A 20234-nucleotide genomic window follows, 5' to 3' on the forward strand; every position below is an offset into this window, starting at 1 on the left:
AGTTGGTCATGATGCTGGCACCTGGTCTAGAGTGATTGAAAGGTATGGGCCAGATCAGCTCAATAACAACCGTAGGAGGCTGCTAGATTTTTGTGCAGCCCATGGGCTTGTAATTACCAAGACGCTGTTCCGGCATGCATTCCGGGTCCAAGCAAGAACATCTGCTGGACTACATAGTGACAGACCAGTGGATGCGAGCTCATGTCATTGACACCAGGACCTACCGTGGAGCTGATCTTCCCTCTGACCATCGACTTGACATCTGTAAGATGCGCCTGCCATTCTTCCACTCCGGTAGTGGGTGTACACTCAGGACTCCATGCAAACCTAAGGTGGCCTGGTCTCAGCTAGCTGATGAAAGTTGCAAGCGAGAATTTAATCATCGCTTGCGACTGGGGTTGGCATCGTCCCCCACTCCTCCAGATGTTGAGGGTAAATGGGCGAGGTTTAGGACTGTGACTCAGGCAGCCACAATAGCTGCTTTGGGTACACGGTCCAGACTTCCCCAGAGACCCTGGCTGACAGAGCAGTTGTTAAGAATGGCTGAGAAAAAGCGACAGGCCCACTCTCATTGGCTACAGCATTACACATCGGAGAATGAGGAGGCTTACCACAGCCTTCGCTCGGAGGTTCGGAGAGCCGTGAGGCGCTGCAAGGATGGGTGGTGGTCGCTGGTCGCTGAGGAGATGGAGTCTGCCTCAATGGTCTGCAATCACAAATCACTATTTAACTCCATCAAAAAAGTAACCTGCAGCACCACACCTATTACCATCATTAGGGGAAAAACGGTGATCCAATCTCCGACCCTCAAGAACAGGTTTGCAGATTTGCTGAGCATTTTTGTGAAGTCCTGGGGGAGGGAAAATCTCTCGACATGGAAAACATCATGGAACAAAGTGGGGAGGACCCTGCTGAGACTGCGGTGCCTCAAATATTGGAGGAAGAAGTCACCCCCTGTGAGTGGCTGGCTGAGGTGCCATCTGTTGAGGAAGTACTAAAGGTGATCCAGAGTCTGAGACCAGGAAAGGCACCGGGCAGAGATGGTCTCCCAAGCGAAATGCTGAGTGAGGGAGTTTGTGCTCAGACTGCCCTACATGACATCATCACAACAGTCTGGACCAATGGACGGGTTCCGCAGGATTGGAAGGATGCCCTTGTGGTCCCCCTCTTTAAAAAAGGGGACCGCACAGACTGTAACAACTACAGGGGCATCTCACTCCTCAGTGTGCCGGGAAAGGTCCTGGCAAGGATTATTCAACATCGCCTTGCTAGGCACGCTGAGGAGAGGCTTGCGGAGCCTCAAAGTGGTTTCAGGAAAGAGCGATCCTGAACAGATGCCATATTTTTTGTCCGTTTGCTACAGCAGAGGTGTAGGGAATTCCAACAAGACCTACATCTTTGCTTTATTGATCTGGTCAAGGCCTATGATACCATCAGTAGGCCTGGGCTCTGGGCTGTTCTTCGTGTTTTCAGAGTCCCTGACCCTCTGCTCATGATCATTAAGGACCTTCATGATGGTGAGCGGGCCCGGGTAGAACTACATGGCCGGGAGTCAGAGCCATTCCCTGTACACCTTGGGGTGCGACAGGGATGTCCTCTGGCTCCCACATTATTTAACATCTATTTTGACGATGTAGTTCATGAAGCCTTCAATAGCTGTACCGGAGTAATTTTGATTTGGTACAGATATAGTTGGAGGCTGATCGATGCCCGAGTGCAGTGAAGGGATGGCTCCCTATTGGTCAACCACGTTATGTATGCCGATGATTTGGTAATTGCTGCTCATTCAGAGGAGGAGTTGGAGACGCTTCTACTGAAACTGGAGTGTGCGACTAAGAGTTGGGGCGTTACCATCAGCCCCACCAAAACTAAGCTGTTTTTCCAACCATGGAGAAACAACCTCTTGAGACTCCGATCAAAAGCACCACATTACCATACATAGCAGGAGTTACCAAAAAGATTTCCAAAATCTTAAACAAACACAAGATCCAGGTCTGATTCAGTACAGTACACTAAATCCGTGATCTGATCCCATCCGTAAAGGACGTCATTCCTGAAGTACCCTGGAGTCCACAAACTGAGTTGCATTTGTGGTGATTGCAGTGGCGGCTCCTGCAAAATCTCTCAGGGGGGGCAAATGTCTGGATGATTGATAAGGATAAGGTCCACCCATGCAATGGATAAATTAACAGCTTAAGCATGTAAAGGCAACTTCACTTCTTTAATATTAATGAAAAATAAAGTGACTCTTACAATACATATTGTTTGTTTCTATATTATTACAATCCACTCAGTTTCTTTTATTAAAGATTCCACTAGGTAGTGACAAATATTGTTGACTGAAACGTGCTTACGTATGATGACGTAAGCACGTTAGTGCGAGCCCTCCCGGAAGCCATAGAGAATGCACTGCAGTGCCCGCCATTCGAAAAAAAACATCTTTGAATGTAAGTGTATGGGAACACTCTGGGCGATTCTCAGCCAGAGTGAAATCGCCCAAAAAGAGGCGGCACTCCACAAAACGTGACATGACGCTGATTGGACTATATCCAGAGGCACAGTAACGGCTGAGATTGGTGGTGCGTCGCCCAATCGCCCTAATGAAGAAACCGCCCCTGGGTGATTGTTACATTGGGGAAACGAAACGACATGCATCTGACTGCATTCGCGAGCACAAGTCAGATTTGAAACACGTTAGGACGAATTCTTCTGCCGTAGCTGACCACTGCTACAACGCGGTGGGCTCTCATGATATTGTTTTCTTCGATACCAAAGTGCTCTGCAAGCCGTCTGGATACCACCAAAGATTTGTCCATAAAGCCATCCAGATATACAAACATAGACACAACTTCAACCGAGAAGATGGATTCAAGTTGAGCAATTATTAGAAGGATATTATTAGCCAAGTTAAACCTTAGCTGCCTTATAGTTTATATTCATATCCACATCTCCAGTCTTTTACTCCCAGCCTTGCACACTACCATGAATAGGAAATTTGACGTGCAGTGTTTCGATCGTGCAGATTTGCCGCCCCAACCCTCTCCCCTGCCCCCCCACACACAACGTACTAGCACAGCTTTAGTTCGAACTCTAGGAACATCCTTGCCGCTCTCCCCGCCCCCACACTCACCCTGACTCATCCCCCTCCCCCCGCCCCCTCAACTATATAATCCCTTGTTACAGCCATCTCTTTGGCCTACTTCAGCGATTGTTTTCGCTGTGGTGGTCCCCACCTGATGAAGGACGCTTGTGTTGCGCCCGAAACGTCGTGTTTTTATTTAGTTGTTTTCCTTTTAATTTTATCTTATTATTTTCACCTACGTAACTTTACCGAAAGAACCAAAGAGTATGGATCATTGCAGTCACGAAAACTTCAAATCTAGAACTGAGTGGACTTGCCGATGACGGGTACCAGTGGTGTCAAGATCGGCCTCAGTGGAGGAGGCTCGTGAAGGACGCTACTGGGCAGTTGGAGGCAGTCGCCCTCCAACAACAACGGAGGAGCGACGTTCACAACAACGAGCGGAGCGCCGGGTGGCTAAAGCACAACAAGTTGGCACAGTAGGGGGCACAGGTGGTGCATCAGTCAGTCATCTCAGTCATCTCAGTCAGTCGACCCGTGGCACCTGGGTCTGCTCCGTGACCTCCTGCCAGCGGGCGTTCGACACTTCACGTGTCCTCAAGGTGCACATGGCCTGGCACAAGCGTCGTGGTGACGTCACCGCCACTTAGTGACGAATGGCGGTTGTTGTTGTGTGTAACTCTGTGTGTAATTCTACGTGTGTGTAACTGTGTGTGTGTAACTGTGTGTGTGTATGTGATAGGGGAGCGGTAGTGTAGCGGTTAGTGCGCTGCGCTATGAACCTGGCGACCCGGGTTCGATTCCCGCTCACGGCTAACACCAGTGACGATTATCTGAACCGGTCCTGGGCCTCCCCTAGGTCGACTCAGCCTTAAATGAGTACCTGGTGCGGTGTGTAAACATCGCCACTAGGGAGACAAAGGCGGTCGGGCGTGGTGCTGGCCACCCACCCCCTCGTGTACCGTTCCGGCCTTCATAGGTGCTCGCTAACAGCACTTGCCCCTACAGTCTGTTCAGGCTATACGGGGGATCTTTGTCTTTGTGTATGTGTAACCGTGTGTGTAACTCTGCGTGTGTCTAACTCTGCGTGTGTCTAACTCTGTGTGTGTAACTCTGTGTGTGTGTAACTCTGTGTGTGTCCAACTCTGTGTGTGTAACTCTGTGTGTGCAACTCTGTGTGTGTAACTCTGTGTGTGTCCAACTCTGTGTGTGTAACTCTGTGTGTGCAACTCTGTGTGTGTAACTCTGTGTGTGTAACTCTGTGTGTGTGTAACTCTGTGTGTGTCCAACTCTGTGTGTGTAACTCTGTGTGTCCAACTCTGTGTGTGTAACTCTGTGTGTGTGTAACTCTGTGTGTGTGTAACTCTGTGTGTGTCCAACTCTGTGTGTGTAACTCTGTGTGTGCAACTCTGTGTGTGTAACTCTGTGTGTGTGTAACTCTGTGTGTGTCCAACTCTGTGTGTGTAACTCTGTGTGTGCAACTCTGTGTGTGTAACTCTGTGTGTGTAACTCTGTGTGTGTGTAACTCTGTGTGTGTCCAACTCTGTGTGTGTAACTCTGTGTGTCCAACTCTGTGTGTGTAACTCTGTGTGTGTGTAACTCTGTGTGTGTGTAACTCTGTGTGTCCAACTCTGTGTGTGTGTGTAACTCTGCGTGTGTGTAACTCTGTGTGTGTAACTCTGTGTGTCCAACTCTGTGTGTGTGTAACTCTGCGTGTAGAACTTTACGTGTGTGTGTAACTCTATGTGTGTGTGTGACTCTGTGTGCAACTCTGTGTGTGTGTAACTCTATGTGTGTGTGTGTAACTCTACGTTTGTAACTCTGTGTGTGTAACTCTGCGTGTGGAACTCTATGTGTGTGTGTAACTCTGTGTGTGTGTAACTCTATGTGTGTGTGGAACTCTATGTGTGTGTGTAACTCTGTGTGTGTGTAACTCTATGTGTGTGTGTGTGACTCTATGTGTGTGTGTGTGTGTAACTCTACGTTTGTAACTCTGTGTGTGTAACTCTGTGTGTGTAACTCTGTGTGTGTAACTCTATGTGTGTGTAACTCTGTGTGTGTGTAACTCTATATGTGTGTGTGTGTGTAACTCTACGTTTGTAACTCTGTGTGTGTAACTCTGTGTGTGTAACTCTATGTGTGTGTGTAACTCTGTGTGTGTGTGACTCTATGTGTGTGTAACTCTATATGTGTGTGTGTGTAACTATATGTGTGTGTGTGTAACTCCGTGTGTGTGTGTAACGCTACGTGTGTGTTTGTAACTCTGTGTATGTAACTCTGTGTGTGCACGATTTAGTATTTGCACTTTAGATGCTCCTATCTCTTATCTCGACGTTTATATTCTCTTAGCTCCATGTTTAGATGCTCCTATCTCTTATCTCGATGTACGACACAACCCCCGGTGTTCGTCGTCGAAAGGTTGCCACGACGAATATCTAAACGACGTCAATCTAAGAAGTGCTTTTTGTTACAGCGGTAGTGGTAGCAGTAGTGGGTGGTGGTAGTAGTAGTGGGTCGTGGTAGTAGTAGTGGGTCGTGGTAGTAGTAGTGGATAGTGGTAGTAGTAGTGGGTGGTAGTAGTAGTAGTGGGTGGTAGTAGTAGTGAGTGGTGGTAGTAGTAGTGGGTGGTGGTAGTAGTAGTGGGTCGTGGTAGTAGCAGTGGATAGTGGTAGTAGTAGTGAGTGGTGGTAGTAGTAGTGGGTGGTAGTAGTAGTGGGTGGTAGTAGTAGTGGGTGGTAGTAGTAGTGGGTGGTGGTAGTAGTAGTGGGTGGTAGTAGTAGTAGTGGGTGGTGGTAGTAGTAGTGGGTGATGGTAGTAGTAGTGGGTGGTATTAGTAGTGGGTAGTGGTATTAGTAGTGGGTGGTGGTAGTAGCAGTGGGTGGTGGTAGTAGTAGTAGTGAGTGGTAGTAGTGGGTGGTGGTAGTAGTAGTGGGTGGTAGTAGTAGTGGGTGGTAGTAGTAGTGGGTGGTAGTAGTAGTGGGTGGTGGTAGTAGTGGGTGGTGGTAGTAGTAGTGGGTGGTGGTAGTAGTAGTGGGTGGTGGTAGTAGTAGTGGGTGGTGGTAGTAGTGGGTGGTAGTAGTAGTGGGTGGTAGTAGTAGTGGGTGGTGGTAGTAGTGGGTGGTAGTAGTAGTGGGTGGTGGTAGTAGTGGGTAGTAGTAGTAGTGGGTGGTGGAGTATAGTAGTAGTGAGTGGTAGTAGTGGGTGGTAGTAGTGGGTGGTAGTAGTAGTGGGTGGTGGTAGTAGTGGGTGGTGGTAGTAGTAGTGGGTGGTAGTAGTAGTGGGTGGTAGTAGTAGTAGTGAGTGGTAGTAGTGTGGTGGTAGTAGTAGTGGGTGGTGGTAGTAGTAGTGGGTGGTAGTAGTAGTGGGTGGTAGTAGTAGTGGGTGGTAGTAGTAGTGGGTGGTGGTAGTAGGGGTGGTGGTAGTAGGGGTGTAGTAGTGGGTGGTGGTAGTAGTGGGTAGTAGTAGTAGTGGGTGGTGGTAGTAGTAGTAGTGAGTGGTAGTAGTGGGGTGGTAGTAGTAGTGGGTGGTAGTAGTAGTGGGTGGTGGTAGTAGTGGGTGGTAGTAGTATAGTGGGTGGTGGTAGTAGTAGTGGGTGGTAGTAGTAGTGGGGGTAGTAGTAGTGGGTGGTAGTAGTAGTGGGTGGTAGTAGTAGTGGGTGGTAGTAGTAGTGGGTGGTGGTAGTAGTAGTGGGTGGTAGTAGTAGTGGGTGGTGGTAGTAGTAGTGGGTGGTGGTAGTAGTGGGTGGTAGTAGTAGTGGGTGGTAGTAGTTAGTGGGTGGTGGTAGTAGTGGGTGGTAGTAGTAGTAGTGGGTGGTGGTAGTAGTAGTGGGTGGTGGTAGTAGTAGTGGGTGGTAGTAGAGTGGGTGGTAGTAGTAGTGGGGTGGTAGTAGTAGTGGGTGGTAGTAGTAGTGGGTGGTAGTAGTAGTGGGTGGTGGTAGTAGTAGTGGTTGGTGGTAGTAGTAGTGGGTGGTAGTAGTAGTGGGTGGTAGTAGTAGTAGGGGTGGTAGTAGTAGTGGTGGTGGTAGTAGTAGTAGTGAGTGGTAGTAGTAGGGGTGGTAGTAGTAGTGGGTGTAGTAGTGGGTGGTGGAGTGAGTAGTAGTGGGTGGTGGTAGTAGTAGTGGGTGGTGGTAGTAGTAGTGGGTGGTAGTAGTAGGGGTGGTAGTAGTAGTGGGTGGTGGTAGTAGTAGTGGGTGGTAGTAGTAGTAGTGGGTGGTGGTAGTAGTAGTGGTGGTGGTAGTAGTAGTGGGTGGTGGTAGTAGTGGGTTGGTAGTAGTAGTGGGTGATGGTAGTAGTAGTGGGTGGTGGTAGTAGTAGTGGGTGGTGGTAGTAGTGGGTGGTAGTAGTAGTGGGTGGTGGGTAGTAGTAGTGGGTGGTAGTAGTATGGGTGGTAGTAGTAGTGGGTGGTGGTAGTAGTAGTAGGGGTGGTGGTAGTAGTGGGTGGTAGTAGTAGTGGGTGGTGGTAGTAGTAGTGGGTGGTGGTTGTAGTGGGTGGTGGTAGTAGTAGTGAGTGGTAGTAGTGGGTGGTGGTAGTAGTAGTGGGTGGTAGTAGTAGTGGGTGGTAGTAGTGGGTGGTGGTAGTAGTAGTGGGTGGTAGTAGTAGTGGGTGGTAGTAGTGGGTGGTGGTAGTAGTAGTGGGTGGTAGTAGTGGGTGGTGGCAGTAGTAGTGGGTGGTAGTAGTGGGTGGTGGTGGTAGTAGTGAGTGGTAGTAGTAGTGGGTGGTGGTAGTAGTTGTGGGTGGTGGTAGTAGTAGTGAGTGGTGGTAGTAGTGGGTAGTAGTAGTGGGTGGTGGTAGTAGTAGTGGGTGGTAGTAGTAGTGGGTAGTGGTAGTAGTGGGTGGCGGTAGTAGTAGTGCGTGGTAGTAGTGGGTGGTGGTTGTAGTGGGTGGTGGTTGTAGTGGGTGGTGGTGGTAGTGGGTGGTGGTGGTGGAGGCGAAGGCTGAGAGGTGACGGGAAATGGGAAAAGTCGGGACGATGCCATCAGCGACGCGAGCGTGTGTGTGTGGGGGTCACCATTTGGTGTTTGAACATCTGAATATTATTACGAGAAAGGCTAAAAAAGCTCTTCAGGTCGCGCGCGTGTTTCGGTGTCGGCGGTGCTGGTGGGGTCAATATGGGCACTCCCGGATTCAGAATCTCGGCGTGTGTGCGTTGTGTGTCTGTACGTGTGTGTGTGTACGTGTGTACGTGTGTGTGTGTACGTGTGTGTGTGCGTGCGTGTGTGTGTACGTGTGTGTGTGTACGTGTGCGTGTGTACGTGTGTGTGTGTACGTGTGTGTGCGTGTACGTGTGTGTACGTGTGTGTGTGTACGTGTGTGTGTGTGTACGTGTGTGTGTGTACGTGTGTGTACGTGCGTGTGTGTGTGTGTACGTGTGTGTGTGTACGTGCGTGTGTGTACGTGTGTGTGTGTACGTGTGCGTGCACCAGGTTCAGCCAGGAGAGCATCGTGAACGATGTGCTGAGTGTGCACGTGTGCCCCTGGGCACCCAACTTCTCCGCCACTCTCAACTTCCAGTGAGTGCTACGCAGCACACTCTCCATCATGAGCAGAATCAACATCAGAACAATCGTCATCAGCACAATCATTATCGGCACAATCATAATCGGCATAATTACCGTCGGCACAATCATCATCGGCACAATCATTAATTATCGACACAATTACCATTGGCACAATCATCATCAGCACACTCATCATCGGCACACTCGTCATCGGCACAATAATTATCTGTAAATTTATCATCATCAGCATCATCATTATCGGCAAAATCACCATCGGCACAATCATCATGAGCACACTCGCCATCAGACCAATCATCATCAGCACAATCATTATTGGCACAATCATCATCAGCACCATCGTCATCGACACAATTATCATCAGTACAATCACCGTCAGCACAATCACCACAAAGTTACGGAGCTCTTCTGTCACTGATGTCCACCCGCTTTGTATGTGTATGTTGCACTTTTTTCGCACCGTACGTAACCGACCGTGCCTATCACAGGTGCCTGGGAAGGACAACAAACTAAACACACAAAAAGCAGTTCTAAAGAAATTAGGTTTTCAATGTAGATTAGGGGCTGTCCATAAATGACGTCACGCACCTAGGGGGGGGGGGTCAGACATTTGTGACGATGTGTCACGAGGGGGGGGGGGGGGTTGAGAAATGTGACATCACATCAAAATGCGCCACTTTAAATAAATATAGACAACACGTTCTACTTAATTAAATACACCTTTTAATAAATGTTTTCTCCTACAACATCAGAGTGCAAGTTTAAAGCGATTTGAAGCATGTTTTATTTGGGGGGGGGGGGGCAGAGCTCTGTGACATCATATTTGAGGGGTGGTCTGACTTTTTGTGACGCCGTGTGACTAGTGGGGGGGGGGGGGTAAAAAATCGTCCAAAATCGCGTGACGTCATTTATGGGCGGCCCCTTACGGAAAAGTGCACAGTTCCCGGTGGCTTCCTAATATCGGCAGGAAGAGCATTTACCGAACCTCCGGGCGAAGGCTGCGGTGAGCCTCCTCGTTTCTTACATGGTGGGATGCTGTACGCAAAGCTGTCCCTTGGGGGTACACGGCGAATCGGGACCGACTGCCCCGGGCCCCGTACGACAAGATGACTTCCCAGATGTCCCTGCGTCACCTGTACCCCCCACATCTCCCCATGCCTCCTCGTATGCCCGCGTCTCCCCGTGTCCCCACGTCTCCCCGCGTTGCCCCGTGTCCTCCCGTGTCCCTGTGTCTCCCCAGTCCCCTTTCCCCGTGTCCCCGTATCTCTCCGTGTGTCTCTGCTTCCCCGTGACTCCGTGTTTCCCCGTGTCCCCACGTCTCCCCGCGTCTCCCCGCGTTGCCCCTTGTCCTCCCGTGTCCATGTGTCTCCCCGTGTCCCTATTCCCCCGTGTCCCCGTATCTCTCGGTGTCTCTGTGCTTCCTCGTGACTCTGTGTTTCTTCGTGTGCCTCCATTCTGTCTCCCCGTGCCCGCCCCCGGCTCCGTGTCTCCCCGCATCGCAGGGAGAGTCACCGGAACGCGACGGGCGGTGCGGGCCGGGTGATGGTGACGCAGACGAACTCCCCCATCAACTCCAACATAACGTACGACGCCAGCAAGAAGACGATCACAGTGGACGAAAACCTGCACAGCATTTTCATCAAGGTGCTGGCTGGCTCGCTCACTCGCCCCTTCGCTCGCTCTTCTGTTCATTCACTCGCTCATCTATTCGTTCGCTCGTTCGTCCGTTTGCTCACTTGATAGTTTGCTTGCTTTCTCGCCCCTTTGCTTGCTCACTCGCTAGCCCGCTCATTCACTCACTCGCCCGTTCATTCATTCACTCGCTCGCTCACCCATTCATTCATTCACCCGCTCGCTCGTTCGTTCGTTCGCTCCCTCGCCCGTTCGTTCGCTCATCCGCCCACTTGTCCTCTCACTCATTCACCCACTTGCCCACCGTGTGTAAAGATGCTGTCGGTCATGATGATGATGACACCCGCAGTTTTGAACCGCGGAGCCTCTGCAAATAAGCGTTAAACGTGCTACTGCTCACCCATGTCGTCATAATAACGATAATGGCTGCTACTGCTGATGATAGTGTGAGGGCCGACGTCCGTCCCACCGCCTTCGCTGGGCAGCTGGGGCGCAACGTTTGCCCCCTCCACTCCCTCGTCCACTCCCTCCTCCACCGCGCCCATTGTCCCCTGCCGGACCCCCACCGACCGGGTGATTGCCCCCCCGTGTTAGCGCCCCCTCTGAAGGACATAGCTAAATCCCTGGCTCACCACCGCACGGGGTTATTCCACACATGCACATACACTAACGCTAATGCTGCGGCGGCGGCGAGCATGCGCGCGCCCCTGCCGGCGATCAGACTCTGATGCTTAACGGCTGCGCGAATGCACGCGGACGTCTGAGGACGGTCAAATGCTAATCCGCTTGCACACAAAGACCAGCATTAAGCAGCTGCACGAATGTGCGCGCGTGCCTCTGGGTGGTTAAGCCCTAATCCGTTAATGCACAGAAACTAGCGCTAAAGCGGCTGCATGAATACGCGCGCCGGCGGGTGTTTACCCGCGACCCTTCACCTGCGTTAAGACGCGCTCTAAAGCAGCAGCGCGAACGTGCGCGCACCTGCAGGTGATACATTTTACACACACGCGCGCATGTAAACACACGCGAGCGTCGGCGAGCGGTTTTAACTCACCCCGCCCCCGACCTAATACTCGCGTGGCACGGCTGCACGGGTGCGCGAGCATCAGCGGCCGTTATTGTTTTAAATACACGCGCGCCTCACACACACACTCAAATTACCATCACCACGCCGAGGTTCCACACACACACACACAGAAATCACACTGCACCGATACTCTGTACTAAAGTTTATTAATGGCGCAAATACTCACTACCTAGGGGGGGATATTTTACGAGAAGAGCTTGGCCCAACTCTGCCTACGAACCCAGTCACTCAAACGTCCTACCTCGTACCTCAAAGCTGTACTCACGGCGTCGCACGGACGCTGTGAGAGTCGGAGGGAGAAGGACGAGAGAAAACTTTACCAATCGCTGCCTCGTAGCAGCACTCGCTGGCATCACACGGATGCTGTGAGCGGCTCGAGGAGGTAGGACGGCAGGGAGTGGGTCTTGACGGCCCAGAGGTTGAAGGCAAGAGCCCAAAATCTTCCAGGGCTACTCCTTTTATTCCCTTAACTTCAAAGGCCAGGGGTGCCATTGTACCACGTGGCCAATCATGCGCTTACCTGTGGTTACCGCCCCCTCCTGTTTCCGTGTCCTTCCTCGAGTCCACGGCGGCGGTCGCCGGCCACCCCCATTGTCCCTCGTTGCCCATTGTTTGGAAGGGCGCTTGCGATTTTCTTGCTTAATATCCCGCCCTCCGTCCTCCCCTCAATGTTGTGAGTAACTCATTGCGGTTGGCCCAGGGTTTCTGCGCCCATACAATTTTAAACCAATTTTAGGGGCATCGCAATGCCACCAATCCTGCGAGGGTTAGCCAATCTCCTGGCACCGGGTAACCGTGGGACTTTCCCTCTAGCGGCCCTTCGGATTAAAACCCGATGTGCCAGGCAATCCCCCGCCAGGACACTACGTGGGTGCAAATGCTGCGTGTGTGCGTGTGCTCGGGGTGGGGGGTAGTGGATAATCGCGGCGCTTGTGGAGTTGCTCCACGGTCGTGGCACCACAATAGCTGATGTGTATGTCTGAACTTCTTTCACACCATACATATCCAAACATGCTTATCGGAGATGCAGGGAAGGAGAACAAACTTAACACAAGTAGCACTTCAAAGAAATTCGTTTTCAATCTAGATGGTGATTTAAAAGTGCATAGCTCCCAGTGGCGTCATAATATCGGAAGGAAGAGCGTTCCAGATGGCCGCAGAAGCCCATCTAAAAGCGTGTGATGCGGTGACCATCTTTATTCGATGGCCAGCCAGAAGCTGCTGTGACGAAGACAACTGGGAGTTGTTGTCAAGTTGTTGTATGCTACTTGACGAGATCAGCGAGGTATTGTGGTTCATTTGTGGCAAGCACTTTGTGTGTAATGAACGCCACCTTGTAACGAATTCGTTTGGCAAGCGGAAGCCAATGCAGCTCAGCGAGCACTGGACGGACACGGTCGGATCTTGCAGTACCCCGTCATGACACGCGCTGGGGAATTGTGTACACGCTGCAGCTTGGTATTGTCTTTTTTAGCCAGACATCCCGTAGAGTAGCGAGTTGCAATAATCGAGCCTCGTCGATACTACGCTACACATACACCACCGCGTTGGGCTAAATCACGACCCAACAGTGGTTGAATGTGTCCGTAGAGCCCCGATGTGAACATTGCAGGACCTGATAATTGTTTTTTTACCCTTCTATCTGGCAACAAAACTGACACCTTTTTTTACAAGGAGTCATGTTGGCATAGACCACAATACCTGCAGTCATAATGCAAACAAAAACATAACTCTGATAATGTATGCACTGTACTTGAAGTTGATTGGTTCACACACGAGACAGCTTTCCTTAGAGCCTCGTCTCACATGGGTTGGACCAGATGACGCCAAAAGACGCACTATGACTGCAGGTATTGTGGTCTATGCAAACATGACTCCTTGTAAAAAAAGGTGTCAGTTTTGTTGCCAGATAGAAGGGTAAAAAAACAATTATCATATTTTTTACTGGCAAATGAGGTTCCAATGGTGTTAATTGCAGGACCTGGCCTACATTTTGCACGCGACCATCAAACGACACATCCTGGTCGAGCGTGGTGCCGAGCCTCTTCAGATTCGAGTATAAAACTGAATCCCGGAGTCCGTGACTGCTACAGCCTCATCCTCCCGCAATTCTTGTCGCCCCGAGCCCGAGTGCCAACCAGCAGAACCTTCGATTTAGCTTTGTGTTTTTCCCACATCAAGCAGCGCTTCCGTTCCGTGCACGAAACCCCCGCGCGCGAGCACCGCGGAATGCACGAGGCTCTCCGCATCTTAACTATGACGTCACCGCGGTGTGCAACTGTGACGTCACCGCGGTGTGCACATTGACGGCACTCGATGTCGAGACGACATTGGTGGTGTGAGGGGACGCGAGTTAGACAGGAAGGGCCCGTGGGGCGAGAACTCCACCGCGGTACGCCGACTGAGGCACGGCACAGGCGATGGCTGATCGTCGCCCGGCTTGACGAACATTGATCAACCATCTTCTTGGTTCTTTCGGTAAAGTCACGTAGAAGGGAAATAATAAAATAATTAAAATAAAGCATAATAAATATATTATATTATTTTATTATGTTTTATTTTTATGTTTTATTTTTATTATTTTATTATTTCCCTTCTACGTGACTTTACCGAAAGAGTTATTATTTTATTATTTCCCTTCTACGTGACTCTTTCGGTAAAGTCACGTAGAAGGGAAATAATAAAATAAAATAAATTCAACATAAGAAAACTATAATATTATTTTATTATATAAAATTATTATGTAAAATGTTTTATTATTTTATTATTTCCCTTCTATGTGACTTTACCGAAAGAACCAAGAAGATGAATCCCTGCAATCACGAAAGCTTTAAATCGAAATTGATCAACCACATAAGGGACGACTCAATCCACCCCAGCGCCGTACCCGAGACACCAAACCTTGACCTTAGCCGCTCGATGAGTACATACCGATGGAAAAATAAGAATCGGTCTTTGACCCTTTCTGGCAATAAAACAGCTGTGTTAAGATGTTCAAGCGATAAATAGAAACCTCTTTGCAAGGGGTCAAGTTGCTGCATTAACCACACACAGCAATCTGTGGTGAACGTGGAAACAAACATGCTCTGATAATGATAATACATGGGCATTGTCTTTGAAATCGATGGCCTACATCAGAGACAGCAGCAGACTTCCAGTGTCAGACCAGAGAACGCCAAAATGCGAACAGTGACAATGCCCATATATTATCAGAGCCATGTTTGTTTGCATGCTTATCACAAGTACTGTGTGCGGTTAATGCTATTTGGTGTTTGAACATTTTAAAACCTCCTGTTTTATTGCCAGAAAGGGTAAAAATTATATTTTTATCATACTTTGATACTGGCAAAAAGGTCCCATTTTTGATACGTATCTGTCACCCCAGTATTTATTGTACAGGGAAATTGCGTTTTCAAGTCCATGCGACGTACAGCAGTTTAAATACGGGACAAAAGCATAATTGTTGTCTATTCGTGTGTGTTTCTCCCTTGTGATGGGACTTTGTAGTATTAACGTTGAGATTTATAAAGGCACGGGGTGACCAACAGGGTCTGAATGTGTCTGTAGTGAGGTAGGGCACTGATAAGGAGTTGGCAGGTTATGTGAGTATCTCGCGGTCGATTGGTTGTCAAAGGTGGCTGAGCGATTGAGGCCAAACCAACGCTGTGGCGCAGTGGCCATCCACGCTCTTACAGAGGTCATCCACGCTCTTGCAGAGGTCATCCACGCTCTTACAGAGGTCATCCACGCTCTTACAGACGTCATCCACGCTCTTGCAGAGGTCATTCACGCTTTTGCAGAGGTCATCCACGCTCTTGCAGAGGTCATCCACGCTCTTGCAGAGGTCATCCACGCTCTTGCAGAGGTCATCCACGCTCTTGCAGAGGTCATCCACGCTCTTGCAGAGGTCATCCACGCTCTTGCAGAGGTCATCCACGCTCTGCAGAGGTCATCAACGCTCTTGCAGAGGTCATCCACGCTCTTAAGCCAGAGGTCATCCACGCTCTTGCAGAGGGTCCATCCACGCTCTTGCAGAGTCATCCCGCTCTTGCAGAGGTCCCCACGCTCTTGCAGAGGTCATCCACGCTCTTGCAAGAGGCATCCACGCTCTTGCAGAGGTCATCCACGCTCTTTCAGAGGTCATCCACGCTCTTGCAGAGGTCATGCACGCTCTTGCATTGGTCCATCCACGCTCTTGCAGAGGTCATCCACGCTCTTGCAGAGGTCATCCACGCTCTTACAGAGGGTCATCCAGGCTCTTGCAGAGGTCATCCACGCTCTTGCAGAGGTCATCCACGCTCTTGCAGAGGTCATCCACGCTCTTGCAGAGGTCATCCACGCTCTTGCAGAGGTCATCCACGCTCTTGCAGAGGCCATCCACGCTCTTGCAGAGGTCATCCACGCTCTTGCAGAGGTCATCCACGCTCTTGCAGAGGTCATCCACGCTCTTTCAGAGGTCATCCACGCTCTTGCAGAGGTCATGCACGCTCTTGCAGTGGTCATCCACGCTCTTGCAGAGGTCATCCACGCTCTTGCAGAGGTCATCCACGCTCTTACAGAGGTCATCCAGGCTCTTGCAGAGGTCATCCACGCTCTTGCAGTGGTCATCCACGCTCTTGCAGAGGTCATCCACGCTCTTGCAGAGGCCATCCACGCTCTTGCAGTGGCCATCCACGCTCTTGCAGAGGCCATCCACGCTCTTGCAGTGGTCATCCACGCTCTTGCAGAGGTCATCCACGCTCTTGCAGTGGTCATCCACGCTCTTGCAGAGGCCATCCACGCTCTTGCAGAGGTCATCCACGCTCTTGCAGTGGTCATCCACGCTCTTGCAGAGGTCATCCACGCTCTTGCAGAGGCCATCCACGCTCTTGCAGAGGTCATCCACGGTCTTGCAGAGGTCATCCACGCTCTTGCAGAGGTCATCCACGCTCTTGCATAGGCCATCCACGCTCTTGCAGAGGTCATCCACGCTCTTGCAGAGGTCACCCACGCTCTTGCAGAGGTCATCCACGCTCTTGCAGATGTCATCCACGCTCTTGTAGAGGTCACCCACGCTCTTGCAGAGGTCATCCATGCTCTTGCAGTGGTCATCCACGCTCTTGCAGTGGTCATCCACTCTCTTGCAGAGGTCATCCACGCTCTTGCAGAGGTCATCCACGCTCTTGCAGAGGCCATCCACACTCTTGCAGAGGCCATCCACGCTCTTGCAGAGATCATCCACGCTCTTGCAAAGGTCATCCACGCTCTTGCAGAGGTCATCCACGCTCTTGCAGAGGTCATCGGTGGTTTTAGTGGAGCGGTCCCGGTGCCATGAGGCTTCCGGGCACGCCGACCGCGACAGCTTGAATGTGCCCATCGCAGCGGCGTGAGGAAGTCGTGATCGCTATCAGGCACGGGCGCTTATGACCTTTGAAATCGTACTCACGTTTGAGATTGGGGCGATATATTTTGGCGGAGTTTCCGTGGCTCAAGCCAAATTTGATCAGGAGCGCTGATACTTGCGCCGATTTTGAACCAGTCTGGGATATCGTGGTGATGGGTGGGCGAATAATCGGCAAAATGCCACTTTGCACATCATGAGACTGCTATCTGGAGTAGCCCCCCACGACATCGGCGGATTTGAAGACGTGATCCAGATGATGATGGCTGATAATGACAGCTGCTGATGATGACGGCTGATGATGGTGATTGCTGATGATGATGGCTGATGATGGCTGATGATGGTGGCTGATAATGACAGCTGCTAATGACAGCTGCTGATGATGATGACTGATGGTATTTGCTGATGATGATGGCTGATAATGACAGCTGATGATGATGGCTGATCATGACAGCTGCTGCTGCTGATGATGATGGTGATGGCTGATTATGGCTGGTGATGATGGCTGATAATGACAGCTGCTGCTGATGATAGCTGATGATGATGATGGCTGATCATGACAGCTACTGCTGATGATGATGGCGGCTGATGATGGCGACTGATGATGGCGGCTGCTGATGGCGGCCTAATGATGATGGCTGATGATAATGGCTAATTATCATAGCTGATTATGATGGCTGATGGCTGCTGCTGCTGATGATGATAGCTGATGATGATGATGGTGATGATGGCCGCAGGAGTTCCCCGAGCGGAGTGGGCGCTACCCTCGCTGCGCCGTCGTGGGGAACGGAGGGATCCTCACCAACAGCTCCTGCGGCTCCCAGATCGACGCAGCCGACTTCGTGATCCGGTGAGAGGGGAGGAGGGGGAGGGCGAGAGGGGAGAGGGAGGGAGAGTGAGATAAGTGAGATAGAGAGAGGGAGAGACTTTTGACTTTAAAACCACTTTTATTACCGCCAGCAGCAACAGCACTGGAGGCGATTCCGATATGAAACACACACAAAGTCACCAGCAACACAAATGAAAACAAACGCTATAAATCCACGCGCTGTGGCGCTAAATGCACCGCGCACAGCACGAAAGAAAAGTCACGTGGTGGTGGTGGTCATCGCGCACGCCACGGTGACGAGCGAGCGCTTCAGAAGGTGAACACCACGAGGGTGCCGTCCACGCTGGTGCAGAGAGGGGCTTTTCCGGCTCCCCAGCGTTCGAAGAAGACGCGCTGCACATCACCGACATGTGTGTGGTACATGGCGTGCTCCAGCCGGAGCCGCGCCTGAAGCAGGCCTCTGAGCAGCCGTCAGTGTCACCTTCCAGCACATTTTCCTCGTTCTGTACACCGCCATCTTCGCCTGAACACAGGCGAAGATGGCGTGGTCGTGGAGAGAGGGAGAGAGAGAGTGAGGGACACCACACATGCGGAAAAGGAGGCACGACCAAAGTGCTACAACCACTGCGCTACGAACCAGGCAGGAAATAGGGAGGGAACTACTATTGTTTTGGTATTTTAAAACCACTTTTATTGCTGCCAGCAGCAATAAAAGCACTGGAGCCGATTTCGATAAGCAAAGCGACATTTACGACAGCGTCACGTCACGTGGTACGTGGTGGCACACGCGACACCACGCGCAACACGAACAGTGCGTCGTAACGCAGGGCCACGCTCGACGGAGAAGCAAAGCTCTTTTGAAGGCGAAATGCCGAATGCCGTATTCGCTGGTGCATGGGTCGGTGCTGGCTCTCACCGCCAGGCATCGGCTTATAAAAGTCGGGAGGATATCCTGCTGCTCTGAAAGATTTCCAAATGGATTCCTTGCCTCTTGACGATGACGCCGATGGCACATAGTTTATAACCCTGAGTGGGTGAGTCTGTGAGTGAGTGGTGGTGGTGCATTGTTTAGATCCCTGAGTGGTTGAGTCTGTGATTGAGTAGTGGTGGTTCGTTGTTTAGAACCCTGAGTGGGTGAGTCTGTGAGTGAGTGGTGGTGGTGGTGCATTGTTTAGAACCCTGAGTGGGTGAGTCTGTGATTGAGTAGTGGTGGTTCGTTGTTTAGAACCCTGAGTGGGTGAGTCTGTGAGTGGTGGTGGTGCGTTGTTTAGAACCCTGAGTGGGTGAGTCTGTGAGTGAGTGGTGGTGGTGGTGCATTGTTTAGAACCCTGAGTGGGTGAGTTTGGGAGTGAGTGGTGGTGGTGGTGCATTGTTTAGAACCCTGAGTGGGTGAGTCTGTGAGTGAGTGAGTGGTGGTGGTGCGTTGTTTAGACCCCTGAGTGGGTGAGTCTGTGAGTGGTGGTGGTTCGTTGTTTAGAACCCTGAGTGGGTGAGTCTGTGAGTGGTGGTGGTGCATTGTTTAGAACCCTGAGTGGGTGAGTCTGTGATTGAGTAGTGGTGCGTTGTTTAGAACCCTGAGTGGGTGAGTCTGTAAGTGAGTGAGTGGTGCGTTGTTTAGAACCCTGAGTGGGTGAGTCTGTGAGTGAGTGAGTGGTGCGTTGTTTAGAACCCTGAGTGGGTGAGTCTGTGAGTGAGTGAGTGGTGCGTTGTTTAGAACCCTGAGTGGGTGAGTCTGTGAGTGAGTGAGTTGTGGTGGTGCGTTGTTTAGAACCCTGAGTGGGTGAGTCTGTGAGTGAGTGGCGGCGTTGTCTCCTCTGTGTAGCTGTAACCTGGCTCCTGTGGACGGGAAGTTTTCCAACGACGTTGGGACGAAAACAAGTCTGGTGACAGCGAATCCCTCCATCATCATAAAGAAGTGAGTGTGTGTGTTAGGGGTGTGTGTGTGTGCATGTCAGGGGTGTGTGAGTGTGTGGGGAGCAGTGGTGTAGCGGCAAAACAACTCCCTATCTCCTCGTTGGTGCCGGACGGTAACGCTGTGGTGAGCAGCAGTGCCATTCAAGTTCAAGTTCATTTATAAGGTATAGCCCTGTGAGCCATTCGGCTCTTGAATCGGGTGCAACCGCAACAAACAAAAAACATGAACAAAAAACATCTTAAAGTGACTATGTGACTGAGTGCAAACAGAAAATCCAAGAAAAGACAGCAAAATATTGCAGAAAAAAACACCGTACACCAACGCTGTGTGCAAAAATCCCAGTCAAACAACCAACAACAACCACAAGGGGGAAGGAAATTTTAGATTGGCCATTCCCCTCATGGCGTTTGTAGCCACCACAGCGGCCAAAAGGGCGAGGGGCTGGTAACCCTTCCACCTTCAATCCAAGTACCACTAAACCATGGGATAAACATCTAATTAAGCTTGTGCCGGAGGCCCCGGGGGAACAGGCGTCCATGACGTCTCCTGGCCAAACCCCATTTGGTGGAGACAGGAGATTGAATCCTTACCCTCGGGGTTCCTTCAGAAACAGCAAAAGCCACTGTGCGTGGCCATGTGGAATATTCGAACGCTCACTGTGGAGGAGAGGCTGCCACTCCTTTGTCCGGAACTGGACCAGTACTGCCTGGATCTCTGTGGTGTTCAGGAAGTCCGGTGGACTGGCTCTGGCTCCTGCCACCATGAGGGGTGGACAGTCCTCTACTCGGGGCAG

The 20234-nt window shown here is 50.9% G+C and overlaps 1 protein-coding gene across 1 annotated transcript in view; it reads left to right on the forward strand.

Annotated features, from left to right (window-relative positions):
• LOC133356971 (alpha-2,8-sialyltransferase 8E-like) overlaps window positions 1-20234 on the forward strand; it is a 45341-nt gene that overhangs the window by 11836 nt on the left and 13271 nt on the right. Inside the window, exons 4-7 of the mRNA XM_061574701.1 lie at window positions 8506-8592; window positions 10101-10242; window positions 17435-17547; window positions 19349-19441. Of these exons, the coding sequence (XP_061430685.1) occupies window positions 8506-8592; window positions 10101-10242; window positions 17435-17547; window positions 19349-19441 (435 nt within the window). The remainder of the gene's footprint in view (window positions 1-8505; window positions 8593-10100; window positions 10243-17434; window positions 17548-19348; window positions 19442-20234) is intronic.

The sequence above is a fragment of the Lethenteron reissneri genome, chromosome 56, assembly GCF_015708825.2.
Source record: "Lethenteron reissneri isolate LAM-NWPU_2019-01 chromosome 56, ASM1570882v1, whole genome shotgun sequence".
In the NCBI taxonomy this organism is placed as follows: domain Eukaryota; kingdom Metazoa; phylum Chordata; class Hyperoartia; order Petromyzontiformes; family Petromyzontidae; genus Lethenteron; species Lethenteron reissneri.